The sequence below is a fragment of the Corythoichthys intestinalis genome, chromosome 15 (genome assembly GCF_030265065.1).
Source record: "Corythoichthys intestinalis isolate RoL2023-P3 chromosome 15, ASM3026506v1, whole genome shotgun sequence".
In the NCBI taxonomy this organism is placed as follows: Eukaryota; Metazoa; Chordata; class Actinopteri; order Syngnathiformes; family Syngnathidae; genus Corythoichthys; species Corythoichthys intestinalis.
The window spans coordinates 16353372-16372932 of NC_080409.1; the positions used below are offsets into that span (position 1 = coordinate 16353372).

Here is a 19561-nt window from a genome sequence, read left to right on the forward strand (position 1 = left end):
TAGGGTAAAGAAAAAACCTTTAAACTAGGGCTGTCAAAATTATCGCGTTAACGCGCGGCAATTAATTTTTTTAATTAATCACGTTAAAATACTTGACGCAATTAACGCACATGTCCCGCTCAGACAGTATTCTGCCTTTTGGTAAGTTTTACAGCAAGGCTTTTTGTCCTGTCTAACAGCGAACTCTTGTGGTCGCTTTGCGACATGGTTTATTGTTTTCTTGCCGTTCAATATGGCTGCACGACGTCTCGGGCTGACGCCTACGTTGTAATGTTGTGCTTATATGATCCTTAGACAAGATTTGTCCGTAAGTATGGTTGTTGTAAAGAATGTACGTATTATGTTAGTAAGCGAAATGTTATATTTTTTGTATGAGACGCTTTTTGTTTATGTTTAGTGAACCTGTATAGCGTGCTAAGCTAACGTTGTTGCTAATGCAATGCTTGTGTACTTTTTTTTGTAGTTTTACGACGGTCCAAAGAGGACAATGGTTTGAGGTCATTTTATGAATAAATCAGATGAAAAAGGAAGAAGTCTGATTATTAAGGCATCGTTCACTAGCTGTCTAGCTTTGGAAAAAGTAGACGCTTCGGAGTGAGGACAGCATAGACAGATTTAAATGACAGTAGAGTGAAATGCCCACTACAGTCCTTATGTACCGTATGTTGAATGTATATATCCATCTTGTGTCTTATCTTTCCATTCCAACAATTTATTTTACAGAATATATATATAATTTACAGAAAAATATGGCATATTTTATAGATGGTTTGAATTGCGATTAATTGCGATTAATTACGATTAATTAATTTTTAAGCTGTAATTACCTCGATTAAAAATTTTAATCGTTTGACAGCCCTACTTTAAACTTCACATTGTTTGACTAGTTATTTTGGTGTTTTTTTTTTGTTTTGTTTTTTTAGAAAAAAAAACAAAACATGAAAACTATCACCAGTTACTTTGCCAAGTAATTAATTACTCTTACATTCAGGTAACTGAGTTACTAACGCAATTACTTTTTGGGAGAAGTAATTTGTAACTGTAATTAATTACTTTTTTAGTAAGTAAGTAAGTAAGATTAACAACACTGCTACTTAAGGAGACTTAAAGAGCAATTGAAACCAATTTTTATCAAACATTTTAAGTCAGGTGCGTGCCCAGTCATTGATGAGTGGTTTAAAGCTGCCCTGCCCACCATAAAACACACACCTGGTAAGAAATGTCTTGATGAGAAGCATTGTCTGATGTGCATCATGTCTCGGTCAAAAGAGCAGTCTGAAGACCTGCGATCAGGGATTGTTGATTTGTATGAAGCTGGGAAAGGATACAAAACCATCTCTAAAAGTCTGGATGTTCATCAATCGACAGTCAGAAAAGTTGTCTACAAATGGAGAGAGTTTGGCACTGTTGCTTCTCCCCAAGGAGTGGCCGTCCACCAAAGATGACGCCAAAAGTTCAGCGCAGAAAACTCAGAGAGGTAAAAAAGGGCGCCTAGAGTGTCTGCTAAACACTTACAGAAATCACTGGCACTGTCCAATATCTGCACACATCAACTATATGTAAAACTATGGCCAAGAATGGTGTTCATGGGAGAACTCCACGGAGAAAGCCACTACTGTCTAAAAAACCATTGTTGCTCGTTTAATATTTGCAAAAAGGCACTTGGACACTCCAAAGAGGTTCTGGCAAAATATTTTGTGTACTGATGAAACCAAAGTTGAATTGTTTGAGAGTAACACACAACATCATGAGTGGAGAAAAAATGCAACAGATCACCAACATCAACACCTCATCCCCACCGTGAAGCATGGTGGAGGGAGCATCATGATTTGGGGCTGTTTTGCTGCCTCTGGGCCTGGACAACTTGGAATCATTAATGGAAGAATGAATTCAAAGGTTTATCAGGATGTTTTGCAGGAAAACCATAGGCCTTCTGTCAGACAGTTGAAGCTAAAAAAGAGGATGGATGCAGCAACAAGACAATGATACAAAACACAGAAGTAAATCAACTTCAGAATGGTTTCAGAAGAACAAAATAAACGTTCTGGAGTGCCCAAGTCAAAGTCCAGAATTGAACCCCATTGAGATAATGTGGCATGACCTAAATACAGCAATTCATGCCAGACATCCCATGAATCGGACTGAACTACAACAGTTTTGTCGAGAGGAATGGGCCAAGATTAGTCCTGATCGATGTGCCAGACTGATCTGCAGCTACAGGAAGCGTCTGGTTGAAGTTATTGCTGCCAAAAGGATGGCCACAAAATATTAAATGTGATGGTTCACTTACTTATTTTTTCCCCCTTTCTGTCATTGTTTGCATACTATCCTCATTAAAATATGAAAACCTATAAATGTTTGGGTTGCTTTAGTTACAGCAGACACTGTTTTTTCATTTGTTTGATTTTGACAAAGATCACATTTGATAGTGTATTTATACAGAAATGTGAGAAACTCAAAAAGGTTTAGATACTTTCTCATACCACTGTATGTATGTTAGCTTTATGTAAATATAGCATGTTCACTTTTTAATCTACCTCTTTAGGGGTCCTTGTCATCTTTTCAGTCCCCTTGGTTGGGTTGAATAGAGCATCTGTGAACTCTGAGACATGAACATGGTTATTTATCTGTGAAAAAATGATGCGCCTTCACTGAATGTAACCAAGCTACCAATGACCTCCACCAAAACCCATCTGTCACCACATTCACTAAATTTAAAAGAAAGAAAAAGACACACACACCTGCGAAAGCAGCAGGGATGTAGTCCTTCACCTCAATGTACACGAATAGTGCTGGCAAAGTGAGTGGAATGTTGCTTTCACTGCGTAGACAGATGTGATGGAAGCCTGCAGGCACAAACTGTCATCAATGTAGTTTGGACCCGAATATAGGGACAGGATACAGATGGGTAATTGTGACAAAAGTTTATTTAACAGGGATTCAGTATTGACAGGCCAGCACGCAAGCAGACGGACAGACAGACAGACAGGCAGGCAACTCATGAAGTTCAGTTGCCGCTGGGTGATCAAGCTGATGACCAGCAGGAAAGTCTGGCATAATGCAGAAAACGATCTGGCAATGTGAATAAGCGCTGGAAGGGATTATATGCTGATTAAAATGAGTCGTATGTGTCTTGGCAGGTGAGCAGAATTGGGCTGATGAGGTAGATGTGGCTAGCAGGTAGAGTAAAGAAAGGACTGGGAAAAACACTGGCCGTGTAAAAGGAGTGGAATGGGGGACTGAGACTGTGACACAAACTCTTGAAAAGATAGCTACATTGCTGATTTGCCAAAATTTCCAATAATACAAGAGCCGAGCGACAGCCATGTAATACCTTGAACATCAGATAAGCCATTGAAAAAAAATTAAATTCTCAAGGCTCAATAAATTGTACTTTTTAAATATGCAACAAACATGGAACGGCATTGGTTTTCCAGCAAAGACTTTTAATGTTTTAATAGAGTGATTCTATGGTACTGCAAGTATTTACACCTGCCATTTGCCAACATGTAATGCAATGTTCCATGTGTGATAATATCAGTGAATGCAGAAATATTCTGGCAGCCTCGAGTATTATAAAAGGTCATAATTGTTTAAATTGTTCATTTTGAATTTCACTGTAATACATATTCTTTTAATGTGGCTCTTAAAAGAAGTGTGGAATCAAGTGTCACTCCAAGGTACTTGAATTCAGAGACAATTTTTTAGTTCCTGTCCTGTCAAAAATACACCTGAATTCAGTGGCGCAGGACGTAGTGGTGCTGAGGGTGCTGCAGCACCCCCTGGTGTTGGGGGAAAAAAGTGTTTTGGTAGATTTTGTGGGGGTGGGGGTGGAGGGTGGGGTTAAGAATAAATACAAATACATTGATACAATACTGTATTTAACTTTGGGTATTAAATATATATTATATATACACCTTGCTTGCTATCGGTGTTCTTCTAAAATATCTACACCGGCGAAATGTCCTTCTAATGGTGAACTTGACATCCAAAGTACTACCAAGATGATTGATACATGCAGGAGGAATGTACTAAAAAATGCCAAGAAAAATACGTAAACGTTATAATATCTAATAAGGGTGGTTTAAATACACGACGTGACTAATTTAGTCAACAGATAAACACTCTGCTTTAAAGCTAACACAAGAAAACACAGTGCTTAAAAGCTATCAGAGGAAAACACATGCCAAAAGTATTTTGATGCAACGGAAAGTTTAAACAGACTCTATAAAAACATAAATACTAAGTACTCGTTGCTGTTAACTGATGTGCGCATGCGTGCGCAAGTGCACTAGGCATTGGTAGACGTTTTGCCATGTAGGATATTTTGGCAGACCACCGCGTCATGTTAAATAAGGCGCTATTTGTGAAAAGGGGGCATTAAATCGAGGGTTATTGGACATTTTAGTTTTCAAACGTGTTTGTCTAGCTTCGGGGAGTTGCATTATAATACACAGGCGCTTTTATTTCCAATACAAAAACTCCAACACAGACTGTAGGTGAAATAGAACACTGTATTTGTAGTAGCCTAGCAATAGTGCGTAAACTATCCAGCATACGTGTGTACTGCCATTGTGCACGAGTGACAAATTTGGACCGAAACAGCTCATTTATGATGGCAAAAAACTAAAAAAGATCCTCAGCACCCCCTACTGTGACTGACTTCCAGCCCCGCTGCCAGAATGTTTGATGTTTAGGATTTTCATTTCTACTTTGTACTGACCTGACTGAATGGCGTCAAGGGGAATGATTCTATGACCAAGGAATTTGCCATTTTCCTCATGGACTGCCATTCTGAGAGAGGCCATTTCTGGGAGAAGAATCTATCAACAATATTATTGGATAGTTCATCTGCATCAATACAAAAGTAATATTTTTGCAACACACATCCTTTATAAACATGTTCAGTGAACTGGAATGCACCTTGTCAAAAACAAAAGGCTCCTCATTCCACACGGGGTTAATGGAGTTGGGTGTAGTGGACCACTTAGTGCGATATTTCTTCTTGGGGTCTCCTGGCAACCCAATGATCTCCACTTCAACTCCAGTTTTTACACTCTTATCAGACAGAAATTGCCCTGAATAGATCTGGTGAGAACATTTTTTGTTGTTGTATGAGTGACATGCATGGAACATTCAATCGTTGTACTACACGTGCCAAATCAGGACATGTAAGATATGCAAAAAAACATCAAACTGTTCCCACTTGTCTCTGATTGTAATAGGAACACTGTCAACTTTCTCCAGGAACCACAAAATACCTTCTAAACAAGATAATGTTTGTGTCTTTCCCCATGCCTATTGATGTCCGTGTTCTTCTCCAGAAAAAAACTTTATGGATTTTTTTTTACCTCCATTCACCTCATGTACCATCTGTGACTGTGTTCTAGTTTACTGTTTTACTGTATGTAGGCATGTGACGGTATGAGATTCCGACGATATGATAACCTTAATGCAAAAATATCACGGTTTCACGGTATCACGGTATTGCAATTACAGCTCTAAAATTAGTTACTTTGAGATATCTGGGATTAAAAAAAAAAAAAAACTTTTTATATTGCACAGGATTTTTTATTTTTCAAAACATATCAGCAAATTGGAACATAAGGATAATGTTAAGTTAAAATAATAATAATTTTAAAAAATTCTAAATAACATTCAAATAAGTGCAGTCCTTTAAGTGAGTGTGAACCCACAGCCACAGCTTAACATTATTATCATCAGAACAAAAATAATTGAATTATTTTCCATTAAAAGCACGTGTGTATGACTCGTATCATGTTTACATTATACACACACTCTCTTTCTCAACACAGACAGTTGCCAGAGAGAAAAAAAACCACATGTTTTACCACCGCTCGACACACTAAACACGCTCGAGTTAACTCCTGTAGCTTGTGGGAAACGTTCATAATAGTGTTTTACTTACCTCTAATTTTGTATGAATGCGTAATCATTTTGGAGGTATTGACTCCTTAGCAGCCACACTCCGCAAACAGGTTTTACATGTCGATTGGTCCTCCTCCTCTAAGCCGCGGCCGTCTGTAACTTTTATGTAGCCGAAGTATTCCCATCCCAGTGATTTTGTTTTTTTCGATGGGGGCAAAAAAGTTCAGGAGTTTAACCTCCTCCAGCCATCGTGTAGCATAGCTGACTCAATGACACCGAGCAACAATAGGTGAAGGAGGGTTGAGCCTTGCAGCTGCAAGCAAGGGATTTCCCCATGCATATACAGTATGGTACATAAAAAAATAGCTAATACCTTAGGGACTGTATGACGGAAATTCTTTGCGGTTTTGAAACCGTGACATTTTGACACAGCGGTATACCTTGAAACCGGTTATCGGCATATGCCTAACTGCACAGTATGTTGTGGTCATCTTTCTGGAGCAACGAGCCAATTCCATCTTATTGCATCTTTTGACAGTTAATTAAATGTAATGAAGTACATTTACAGTAGTGTATGATAGACTGTCGGTGTAGCCACAAAATGTTGTCGCTCAGTGTGCAAGTGCGTATCACCATTTTTTGCGAATTACCGATATAACCACCAAAGATGCCAAAATATCGCAAAATATGAATTGGAGTAAAGCGGTTTTCCATGTTCATCAATCTGATTAATACAATCTGAGAAAAGATATTTATTTTAAAAGTTATATTTGGAATATTTGCTCTTTCAAAATGTGGCTCCACAGCCACATTTGGCTCTCTATGTCCTTCTGGTGTGAATTTAGATCGTCACTCAATAAACATTCAATTTGGATGTCTATCACCCTCCATGGCAACCAATGGGTTGAAGAGAATTTGTCCTCATCATCAAGATAGCAGGTGTTTTTAACCAGCAAGAATAGCTTGAAAATGGGCAACCTGATCATTTCCAATCAAAAATATCTAGAAAGACAGATGTGGCTGTTTCGGCATGCGAAGTCCTGGATGCCCCCAATTCGTAATTCATCTTTTGTTTTCCTGTAATGTTACATTAAAGTTGGTACCCATGATTGCATATGTTAACCTTGAGGAAATCAACTACCTAGTGATTTAGGAGCCTATAAACCTGCCTTGATGGTTAGTGTGATCGCCACAACGGTGTCAATCCTGTCACAGAAAGGGTCAAACGTCTTGTCACTGCGTCGCAGCACGTCATGTTTGAGCAAGTAGCCTGTCCTCCCGTTAAATTCAAACAAAGACATGTTCAGCTGCATGGGGAAGTCTGAAAAGACAAATAAACCCACTTAAGGCCTCACTCCTCTCTCTTTGCAGGAGCTGTTGACAGTCAGAGCACAGAAGGGTGTTGAAAAGGTGCAACACTGACCTACAGTGGTGGAAGACAAGAAAGTCTCCCAATTAAATAAGAAATCATTACAATTAGCGTTTCAAGTTCCTGGGATGCAAATTTTTCTTACCCATCGTCTGATAGTTGAGTGCCACCATTTGGCATCCCACATTCCAAAAGTTCTGGGGGTTGAAATTGGATGAGTCCATTCTTGTTCCTTTTGGGTAAATTCTGCTCATCTGCCTTTTATTATATCTGATAGTTTTTAGTGTTAAGGAGGAATGATTTTTCTATTATATTTATGTGCTTTTGTATTTTAAAGAGCCTGCCATATTTTAGCCTATTACAGTCTCTGGCAACATGAAATGATACTCAACAAATTCAACAGCAGTCTTGGCAATCATAGCTTCCCCTTTGGTCTCCACAAAAGATGAGATGACATAACTCTTGTTCTTTTCTGAAAAGCAGGTGACACATTGTCATTCTAGTACTAATAAAAATAAAAATAAACATCAAACATAATAAAATAAAATAAAGAATTCTCAAAAGGACAGGCCAGAGCTAAGTGTAGAATGCTAACTTGAAAAAATATGTTTTAAACTAGTCAGCTCAGTGATAGACTTTAACATATTCTAAAATCTGCTTTTGTTAAGGAAGCAAACAATTACTTCTGGCATTGTCGAAAGAGATGAATTTGTTAGGCTGGATGTAGTTGACCAATGATGACATCGCCTCGTAGGCTGTGACTTCCTGTCCAGCTGTACCCTACGAAAGATTGACAGGAAATTAAACTGATACTTTCCCACAGGAGAAGGATGATAGATTAACAGAGCAATAGGCTGGTTATGGTGTCAACATTCAACATTCTCTACCTCGTCGGAGGTCTTCATCTTGTCCTCATCCTGTTCCTCTGTGTCTTCTTGTTCCTCATTGTCTTCACCAGCCAGGTCTCCTTTTGGTTAAACAACATAAAAAACATGGTTATATCTAAGTAAGACAGTTTGTGGAAAGGGATTAGATTCATCTTGTGGTCAGTCTTGTTCACCCTGGTTCTCTAGGCCGGTTGGGTTGGCGGAATCCTCGCAAGGTGGGTCTGTGTTTTGAGCGGGTGAAGCAACGGTTGTCATCTGCTCACTGGTTACTGTGCTGCTCTTTTTGGTAATATGGTTGGTGTTCTCGTGGATTCCCTTCTTGTTCTTGATTAGGATCTTGCCCATGAGCTCACATGGACTAGGGATTTGCTGACCTGGCTTCAGCTAATCATTAGAGTAAAAGAGAGAGAGAAGGAATTCAATGTCAGTGGCTCAACCAGCTATTCTTTTTAAAGGGAACCTCGGACTTAAAGACTTATAGGCTCTAATAAGCCACAATTGTTTTCTTTTACAAAAATATGTTATTAGAAACACATAAAATATTGCCTTTTATCCAAAACATCTATAATACTCAGTACATGTTTTGTCCCACAGAGGGCGCCATGTGTAATGCGCGCAATGGAGGCTCGGGGTGATGACATAGATCAGGGGTGTCAAACCAAATCCACAAAAGGCCAAGAGGGTCCAGGATTTCTTTCCAACCAATGAAGACGTCATCTTTTCACCAATCTGATCTCCTACAAGTGTAATCAGTTGATTGCAGTCAGGTGCTGCTTGTTTCAGCAGAAAATCCATTGGTTAATGTTTGTGCAGTCTTGGTTGAAATGTATGGTGGCCGAGAGGTGTCAGGCGAAAACACTTTACAAACAGAAAAAGCACGAACCCCAATTGCAAACGCTTTGCAAAAGGAAAAAAGCACGAATGCAAACTGCCACAACACGATCCCCAATTCCTAAAGCGCGATCACAAATTGGCAAAAGCATGAACCCCAATTGCCACAACACGGCAGCAAATGGCTCGCAGCACGAATGCAAATTGCCACAACACAATCCCCAATTCCTAAAGCGCGATTGCAAATTGGCAAAAGCACGAACGCCAATTGCCACAACACGACAGCAAATGGCTCGCAGCACGACCGCAAAAGGCTCGCAAGGCAATTGCAAAGACGATGACCCAGAAGTTAAAAAAAAAAATAATAATAATAAAAAAGACGTTTGTGCTTCAACGGTTTTGTAGATACATTATTATGCTTTTATTGAGATATTAATTTCGAGTGGGGATGTCACTCGTAGCTTTTTCTTAGCTTAGCTCCCGCATCTACTGGAGCGTACCAACTCTCTCAATAATAGAGGGGTGTCCTAACAACTAGCACGAACAGAGCACAAAAAAATTCGGGTCCATTTTGCGGTAAAGTGGGGGGCTTGAGATATTAATATCGAGTGATGACGTCCCTCATTTATTGCAAAATGGTTCCGAATTGGTGCCATTCATTTGTGCTAGTTGTTAGGACACCCCTCTGTTATTGAAAGAGTTGGTACGCTTCATTAAAATAACAGAGGGAAAGAGTTGGTACGCTCCATTAACATAACATAACCGTTTGCAATTGGGGTTCATGCTTTTTCTATATGCAAAGTGTTTGGACCTTGCATTTCGCCTGACACTTCTCGGCCACCGTAAGGTGCTGCTTATTTCAGCAGAAAATTCATTGGTTAATGTTTGTGCAGTCTTGGTTGAAATGAAATCCAGGACCCTCTTGGCCCTTTGTAGAATTGGTTTGACACCCCTGACATAGATTGTCAATAGAGGTGGGACTTGGGCACCTAACGATTTGACTACGATTACGATTCATAGGCTACGATTCGATTATAAATTGATTATTGATGCACGCCCCCCGGTTTAGTTCCAAAATTGTTCAAAAATCCTCTCGGGCTAAACCTGACTCCTATTTCAGTATCAAGTTAACAGTTAAAAACACTAAATAAAATACTCAAGTCCTCTTTCTGTATCAGCAGCTGTAAACTACGTTCAATTAATTTCATGTTGTAAATCAACCGTTAAAGTTCCATAATTTCCCTTCTGTCAACTTTCGACATGTGAAAGTTTCAAAACTGTTTCATCATTTAAAGATAGATTCAAGTCAAAATTTTGCCAATTTATGTTTTATACAAAAAGTGGAATAGGATCGCTGCAACAGAGCCTTCCAGAGAAGTCTACTGCTTTATGGCTGTTTACTAACGCCGGCAAGTCTGTCATTTCGGATCTAGTTCTCTATACATGTTCTAACGCCGCTGTCGTCCGTCATTTCACATCTAGTTGTACATATACGTATGTGATAGCTACCATAGCCGTATGTTGCCGTACGTTTGTAGCAACTAGCAACTGGGTGCTGTTTGTAGCGGCTGTCGGCCACAGTCAGGTATTATTGTTTTTATTATCTCGGTCCGTTTCTCATTGCGTTCCAAAGACCACGCTGACTGTGTTTTAGTTCCGCTTTACCTGGTATAATTCAATAATCGGAATTTGGATGTTTGTGACTCGTTCTCGAATCTTCCATGGCCGAATTGCAAATAATCTAAGAATCGGAAATTTTGCACGCCTCTAATGGTCGATGTCACTAGACGAACACTACCAGTCTTCTGCAATTCCTTCTATGCGGTGAGACGTCCAACACACGCGCAAATCGGCTAAATGCGGCGAGTACTTACTATTTTTGTTTTTATTGAGGCTTTAATTACCTTTCATTGCCTCAAAATACTATTTGCGTGTGTTTCCCTCTAATACTTTAAAGCATTTTTTTTCTTGTGTTAGCTTTAAAACAGATTGTTGATTTGTTGACCAAATCAGTCATGTAGCATATTTAAACCACTCTTATTTGATATTACTAAGTTTAAGTATTTTCTTATGGCATCTTTAGTATGTTCTGTTTCTATGCATCTAAACAAAACAAGCTGAAAGCGCACCGTAGTACTTTGGGTGTCAAATTCGCCTCTTGTAGGACGTTTCACCGGTGTAGCCAATTTTGGAAGAGCATCTTTTTTTCCCCCCTACTCTCATCTAGTCTCATCCCATCTTTCCTGTTCATTCTGCTTTTGCTGCTCGTTTTGTGAAATATCGACAGTGCTGTCATGCTCATTGATGTTCCTCTCGGGTTCAAATTGAAAGGGTTGAACAGATGACATGTTTATGTCACTAGAGTCATACTCTGGAAGCCCGGCAGCGTAACTATGTGACGTGTATAAAAACTGAAACATCAAGAAGAACTACAAGCCTTTCTATCCGTGGATCCCTTTAACCCGCTTTAACTGAGCTCACTGAAATCACCCAAATCATACTAGAAAAGCTCCTCCAGTAATAGGACTTTGCCTCGGCTGACTTACATTCAGAATAGGTTTCTGAGACCCAAATGTCAATCCCCAACTACTATAACAAATAATTACATACTATATATACAGGAAGGATGCTGCAAGTGATATAAACTGTATGCACAACTAAAACACAAAAGAAGTAGAAACTACAGACACTCAATTGATTCAGTGATGACTTACAAACATGCATAATTTGTTTGTTTGTTTGTTTGTTTAATTATTTTTTGTTGTTTCATTAGACAGATATTGATTCTGAACTGCTCCAGATGATGCTTGTGGCACAGCTGTTTACTGTTTCATTGTGTTTTTGATCCTGTCTATTATTGCGATGTGGAGTGCCCACTGAAGGCCCAGGTAGCAAATGAACAGCCTGTCACTGGGTTTAGCTGATACATAACCTGATGTACAGCTAATGTTCTGCCATAAAAATAGCTTAACTTTACTGTCAACGTCTGTGGTGCAGCACTGGAGCACTTACTGGGTATTTCTCTAGAGGCTCTGTCAGCAGGGCACTACCAAATATGGTTTTGCAGTAGTTGGCCATCTTCTCCTGTTGTTTCACTCTAGAACAGAGCACAAAAACATGTGCCACGGTTTGCTCTGCTAAGCTGACACATTCATTTATAGTCAAAATCTTCATTGGCATCAAGTATCCATGCAGCATGGTGACATTACAATCATAGGCGGAGTTTGACTTTTGTGGATTGGGGGGCAAAACATGTTGATGACCCCGAAACGTGGTGTCAGCATTAAAATTCACTTTGAAGATATATGCTCGGTTAGTAGCTTAGCCCATGTTTGTAGATACAGGCATCCCAGCTACGTGCGTGTGCATATTGTGTGTGAGTGCGGGCGTTTTTCAGTTTTTCACCATTTTGGCCGTGCTTTCCGGCGGTTCATGGTCCATATCTTCAATCCTTGGTTCTCACTCAGTAGTTGGTGTCGATTTTGAAAGCGTAGATTTGAAAAATAAAAAAACGTATATCCATCTTGCTCTTCTGTCCTCAATTGGTTTTGGCCAAGCAAAGCAAATGACCATCTCTATGGTGCTAGTTACATGATCTGTTCGAAAATTAATTATGACCCATTATAAAAATATGTTTTTTGTTCATTTCATTCCATTTTTGTTGGTGGTTTCATTGCTTTACAACTTTTATAGAAAACATTTTACCGGCAAATTCTTAATTTTATACTACAATATAGGAAAGTCAATTACATGCAGTGATAATTTCAGCCACCGGGGGGGCCTATGCCCCTCGACCCCCCCTTAATCTCCGTGTATGATTATAATGTATTCATTTAAAGGATTTTTTAAAGAGATCAATTAAAAAAAAAACTTACGAGTCCACATGGTTCTCAAAGGAAAGTATAACAGGATATTGTGAGGTCTTGAAGGCGCTCTCGGCAATGGCCTCAATCACATCCTGTTGTGTAATGATCAGTTTTTGCAATCAGATTGAGCTCATTGAGCGGAAAATTCACTTAAAAAACAAACATTTGTATGACTTTTTCTAAACTGGACAGATATGCTCAACTGGACCTCTGCTTAGAAATTTGCTGCTGCCCTTATTTGGAAGTGTTGATTCCAGGAGCATAATGGAGGATGCCTAATTGTGTGTTCGTCTTTCTTGTATACCTATACTCTATTGCTATACTAGAGCATAAACAATTAATATATTGGCTTGTTATGAAGGTCTTACTTCACGCCACATTATGTATAGATAATAAAGGTGAAATGGCAATATGTCCAAAACAGACAATTAGTTTAAAAGCTTTAATTGTAACTTTTGTATTTTACACATCCATGTTAAAACACCACCAAAAAAGAAAGTAGTTAGCAAAAAAAAAATGAATTTGACTAACAATTGTTGCTGAACACTCAGGCATGTATGTACCTTGAAAAGGATCTCAGTGGTCATGGTAAAGCCATGTGTAATGATGGGCTCTTCTTCTGGAGGTTTCCCCTTCCAGCAGTCCAATTCTAGACAACGGCAACCAGACAACAAACACTGGCGGTACATTTCTGGGGAGGACACACCGGAAAACTGGCCAGCTGTGAAAGAGTAGTTTAACTTTTAATGATAAAATAGGTGTCAAGCTACCAATTATACGCTCAAAAAAACAACATGACATGTGACCTGTCAGGTATGTGTTATGAGAGGACTTAATGAAGTAATGTGGTAGGGGCTGGGTCATGTCCTGACACCTAGCTAGCCTGTCTTGCATGACCACCGAATTCTCAGGACCCATCAGGAACGACAAGAGGGCTTCTGGGGTAATCAGACCTACAGATTAAAAAAATAATAATAATAATAAATAAATTATGGTACAGTAAAATACTTGAACACAGGACAATTTAGTGGCATGAAGACATAACCTCTGTTACAATTGGTGTTGCATGGTTCATATTTGTTCATCAAAGCTTTTATCTGATCCTGTCGTAGTCGTGGAAACAGCTCCTCATTGAGCCGGGAGTCCCGCTGCTTCTCGTTGAGGAACTTCGTGAAGTTCTCCTTAGTCATGGTGGGTTTGTTGGAACTGGAAGGCACAGTGAGGGACAACAACTCCAGATTTGAAGGTGTTTTATTGCGTTATATTGGCATATACACAACGTCATAAATGTTATATCCAGATGTTCCTGCACATCGAATCTGTTTAGGGACTTAGACTTTTGATACTAATTTCTGCTCTCCGAGACGTTGCTTAGTTAACGTGAAAGTGACACAGACCTCCTAGGGCAGGGATCAGTAATCCAAATTGTTGAACGAGCCATACTTGGAGCAAAAAAAACAAAAAAACAAATATGTCTGAAGCCACAAAAAATTGAAAGCCTTATAAAAGCCGTAAAAATGAAGGCAACACATTCTCTGTATCTACAGTGCCTTGCAAAAGTATTCGGCCCCCTTGAACCTTGCAACCTTTCGCCACATTTCAGGCTTCAAACATAAAGATATAAAATTTTAATTTTTTGTCAAGAATCAACAACAAGTGGGACACAATCGTGAAGTGAAACAAAATTTATTGGATAATTTAAACTTTTTTAACAAATAAAAAACTGAAAAGTGGGGCGTGCAATATTATTCGGCCCCCTGGCGTTAATACTTTGTAGCGCCACCTTTTGCTCCAATTACAGCTGCAAGTCGCTTGGGGTATGTTTCTATCAGTTTTGCACATCGAGAGACTGACATTCTTGCTCATTCTTCCTTGCAAAACAGCTCGAGCTCAGTGAGGTTGGATGGAGAGTGTTTGTAAACAGCAGTCTTCAGCTCTTTCCACAGATTCTCGATTGGATTCAGCTTTGACTTGGCCATTCTAACACCTGGATACGTTTATTTTTTAACCATTCCATTGTAGATTTGGCTTTATGTTTTGGATCATTGTCCTGTTGGAAGATAAATCTCCGTCCCAGTCTCAGGTCTTGTGCAGATACCAACAGGTTTTCTTCCAGAATGTTCCTGTATTTGGCTGCATCCATCTTCCCGTCAATTTTAACCATCTTCCCTGTCCCTGCTGAAGAAAAGCAGGCCCAAACCATGATGCTGCCACCACCATGTTTGACAGTGGGGATGGTGTGTTCAGGGTGATGAGCTGTGTTGCTTTTACGCCAAACATATCGTTTTGCATTGTGGCCAAAAAGTTCAATTTTGGTTTCATCTGACCAGAGCACCTTCTTCCACATGTTTGGTGTGTCTGCCAGGTGGCTTGTGGCAAACTTTAAACGAGACTTTTTATGAATATCTTTGAGGAATGGCTTTCTTCTTGCCACTCTTCCATAAAGGCCAGATTTGTGCAGTGTACGACTGATTGTTGTCCTATGGACAGACTCTACCACCTCAGCTGTAGATCTCTGCAGTTCATCCAGAGTGATCATGGGCCTCTTGGCTGCATCTCTGATCAGTTTTCTCCTAGTTTGAGAAGTAGGTTTGGAAGGACGGCCGGGTCTTGGTAGATTTGCAGTGGTCTGATGCTCCTTCCATTTCAATATGATGGCTTGCACAGTGCTCCTTGAGATGTTTAAAGCTTGGGAAATCTTTTTGTATCCAAATCCGGCTTTAAACTTCTCCACAACACTATCTCGGACCTGCCTGGTGTGTTCCTTGGTTTTCATAATGCTCTCTGCACTTTAAACAGAACCCTGAGACTATCACAGAGCAGGTGCATTTATACGGAGACTTGATTACACACTGGTGGATTCTATTTATCATCATCGGTCATTTAGGACAACATTGGATCATTCAGAGATCCTCACTGAAGTTCTGGAGTGAGTTTGCTGCACTGAAAGTAAAGGGTAATAATCCGATGCGCCTTATACATATTGTATATGGATTAATATTGGATAATCATGGCACGACATTCCATTTAGCTCAGCTCCATCTTGTGGATGCATAGCACAACACCAACCACTACTGCTACCACTACTATGACTACTACTACTGCGCCTTATAATGCAGTCCGCCCAGGGGTTCATTTGTGCCAGATCTGGCACCTCTTGATTTTGATCTCCCTAGGCTGCGGGACTTATTTGGGCAGCTCCGGCACCTCTCATGTATAGAAAATAATAATAATAATATATACATATATTTTTTTAAATGTATAAAATAAAATGATAATGTGTATAATAAAAAAAATATATAATAATAATATATATAATAATATCTAATAAATTTAATGTTATCTGAAAGAGTCGGAGATTTGTTGATGCACTGAAAAGCTGGACCAAGAAATCACGCCCCTGGCAATAAAAAAATTAAAAATAAAAAAAAAAACCTTTGGAAATTTGCGGCATCTGGGGAGCAAGTAGCCAGGACCAAACGGTATTTCAACATGCCAAAAAGACAATTCCATTTACTGTCTTTTGTTTTTTCAAAAAGAAGGAAGATGTTTCAAAATGAGTCAGAAAAGCAATGAGGTGCAGCTGCAGCGATTATGCTAACGGTCAGGACCGGGTGCAGCAGTAGGCTAGCACTGCAGCAGCTAGCCAGGGTCACGGACAGCCTGCCAAGCCGGTGCAGGAGGCTGCTACCGTGGCAGCAGCTGGTCAGGTTAAGCTCAACCTGGTGTAACAGTCACCTCCTTAAATGATGTTCCTTGCGACACCCTCCACGCGGTGGCACAGCTTTATCTACAGTGGGGCAAATAAGTATTTAGTCAACCACTAATTGTGCAAGTTCTCCCACTTCAAAATATTAGAGAGGCCTGTAATTGTCAACATGGGTAAACCTCAACCATGAGAGACAGAATGTGAAAAAAAAACAGAAAATCAGATTGTCTGATTTTTAAAGAATTTATTTGCAAATCATGGTGGAAAATAAGTATTTGGTCAATACCAAAAGTTCGTCTCAATACTTTGTTATGTACCCTTTGTTGGCAATAACGGAGGCCAAACGTTTTCTGTAACTCTTCACAAGCTCTTCACACACTGTTGCTAGTATTTTGGCCCATTCCTTCATGCAGATCTCCTCTAGAGCAGTGATGTTTTGGGGCTGTCGTTGGGCAACTCGGACTTTCAACTCCCTCCACAGATTTTCTATGGGGTTGAGATCTGGAGACTGGCTATGCCACTCCAGGACCTTGAAATGCTTCTTACAAAGCCACTCCTGTGTTGCCCTGGCGGTGTGTTTGGGATCATTGTCATGCTGAAAGACCCAGCCACGTCTCATCTTCAATGCCCTTGCTGATGGAAGGAGATTTTCACTTAAAATCTCTTGATAAATGGCCCCATTCATTCTTTCCTTTACACAGATCAGTCGTCCTGGTCCCTTTGCAGAAAAACAGCCCCAAAGTATGATGTTTCCACCCTCATGCTTCACAGTGAGTATTGTGTTCTTCGGATGCAATTCAGTATTCTTTCTCCTCCAAACACGAGAACCTGTGTTTCTACCAAAAAGTTCTATTTTGGTTTCATCTGACCATAACACATTCTCCCAGTCCCAGTCTTCTGGATCATCCAAATGCTCTCTAGCTCTCTAACCCTAACCCTAAACCCTAACCGCAGACGGGCCTGGACGTGTACTTTCTTCAGCAGGGGGACACGTCTGGCAGTGCAGGATTACTGATAGTAGCCTTTGTTACTGTGGTCCCAGCTCTCTGAGAGTCATTCACTAGGTCCCCCCTGTGTGGTTCCGGGATTTTTGCTCACCGTTCTTGTTATTATTTTGACGCCACGGGGTGAGATCTTGCATGGAGCCCCAGATTGAGGGAGATTATCAGTGGTCTTGTATGTCTTACATTTTCTAATAATTGCTCCCACAGTTGATTTCTTTACACCGACCGTTTTACCTATTGCAGATTCAGTCTTCCCAGCCTGGTGCAGGTCTACAATTTTGTCTCTGGCGTTTTGACAGCTCTTTGGTCTTGGCCATAGTGGAGTTTGAAGTGTGACTGACTGAGATTGTGGACAGGTGTCTTTTATACCGATAATGAGTTAAAACAGGTGCCATTAATGCAGGTAACGAGTGGAGCCTCGTTAGACCTCGTTAGAAGAAGTTAGACCTCTTTGACAGCCAGAAATCTTGCTTGTTTGTAGGTGACCAAATACTTATTTTCCACTCTAATTTGGAAATGAATTCTTTAAAAATCAAACAATGAGATTTTCTGTTTTTTTTCCACATTCTGTCTCTCATGGTTGAGGTTTACACATGTTGACAATTACAGGCCTCGCTAATCTTTTCAAGTAGGAGAACTTGCACAATTGGTGGTTGACTAAATACTTATTTGCCCCACTGTATATTGAATGGTTTCTTCTTCTGTTACTGCTTACTTTTATGTTGGAGCTCATCTGCGGACTGGTGTGTGCGAACCGCTGAGCTCCCGAGTGACGAGTGGTCAAGGTGAATCTATTTATTTTTGTTAATAAATGTGCATAAGTGGTAGCTTGTCCCCTTTTTGTTATTTTATGTACACATCCTACGCGTTATAGTGGAGTGGGGGGCCAGCTAAAGTGCCAGCAGTCAGCCAGGATGGGGCCAGAGAAGACAGGGAGAAGTAATGAAACTCGCAACAGAATGGGTTTGTGGTATTTATTGTAATCTCGGATTTTTTTTTATGTTTTCAAGTTAGACCCGTTGAGAAACTAATTGCTGTCTGTGTACTGCAAGTCCCACCTGTAGTTATGTGGGCAATTGCCCGTGCTGTGCAGAGTATGGCCTAAATAATTGTAAATTGTTGTCATAACATTTATACTATTATCTGATATTATCTGAAATTGAGTGCTTGTAAATCCCACAGCATGGCAAGTGGGCATTTGCGTGTTATTTTCAGCACCATTTTCTGCGTATATTCCGGGACCTGTGCCCATCTCATCATCCCTGTGCTGTCATATGTACTTTGCGTTCCAGCAACTTATGATTTACAAATTAAGCGCTGAGTTCGCCCTATACATGAAAACGATTTTAAAATAGGCCATTTATTGAACGTGTGCCTTATTTGCCTGATATACCAGACTCAACGCTGTTCCAGCGATTGATACTGGCGACTGTGCGGCGGATCAAATTCCGAGGGCAGAGCAAGCCACAGCAAACAGACAGCGGAGTGGACCAATCAGCGACAGGCAGATGTAACGTTGTTAAAGCGACAAGTAATTAGCGTGAGCGGAGATTGGAGAAGTTTATTCAACATGGCTAGCGCGATCCATGTTGACTGTTGTCAATGACTTGTTTCGATGTGTTTTTGGTAATTTAAAACTGGTTTTACCGCAGATTGGAACAGATTCTCGGCTCTCCCGTTCGCCATCTGTGTTGTTGTAGAGACGACTTTCGGCGCGCAAGAGTGACGTTATTCGTTAAGAACACGTCACGCAAATAAACAAATCTGATTGGACGGTTGATTTTGTACCTTGCTCGAGAGGCCGTTAATGGGCTGGGTCCCAGACTATTTCTCACAGTGTTTGAAAAATACAGGGAGAATAGTCTGGCTGTGCCAGGCAAGTGCCTTATACTCTAATGCACCGTATAGAGCGGAAAATACGCTATATGTGTATTTTTCCAGCCGCTTATCTTCATTACAACAATAACGAATTTGAAGAAGGTTTGTGTCATGTTTGTCCTCCTACA

At 40.1% G+C, this 19561-nt stretch overlaps 1 protein-coding gene across 1 annotated transcript in view; it reads right to left on the minus strand.

Moving 5' to 3' along the window:
- Nucleotides 1-19561, minus strand: part of plcb2 (phospholipase C, beta 2) — a 47945-nt gene that overhangs the window by 16882 nt on the left and 11502 nt on the right. Inside the window, exons 9-23 of the mRNA XM_057859418.1 lie at nucleotides 13888-14048; nucleotides 13649-13795; nucleotides 13406-13563; nucleotides 12852-12934; nucleotides 11989-12073; nucleotides 8319-8529; nucleotides 8146-8225; nucleotides 7942-8038; nucleotides 7646-7730; nucleotides 7404-7528; nucleotides 7059-7210; nucleotides 4924-5088; nucleotides 4724-4823; nucleotides 2742-2846; nucleotides 2538-2602 (exon numbers count right to left, since the gene is read on the minus strand). Of these exons, the coding sequence (XP_057715401.1) occupies nucleotides 2538-2602; nucleotides 2742-2846; nucleotides 4724-4823; nucleotides 4924-5088; nucleotides 7059-7210; nucleotides 7404-7528; nucleotides 7646-7730; nucleotides 7942-8038; nucleotides 8146-8225; nucleotides 8319-8529; nucleotides 11989-12073; nucleotides 12852-12934; nucleotides 13406-13563; nucleotides 13649-13795; nucleotides 13888-14048 (1819 nt within the window). The remainder of the gene's footprint in view (nucleotides 1-2537; nucleotides 2603-2741; nucleotides 2847-4723; nucleotides 4824-4923; nucleotides 5089-7058; nucleotides 7211-7403; nucleotides 7529-7645; nucleotides 7731-7941; nucleotides 8039-8145; nucleotides 8226-8318; nucleotides 8530-11988; nucleotides 12074-12851; nucleotides 12935-13405; nucleotides 13564-13648; nucleotides 13796-13887; nucleotides 14049-19561) is intronic.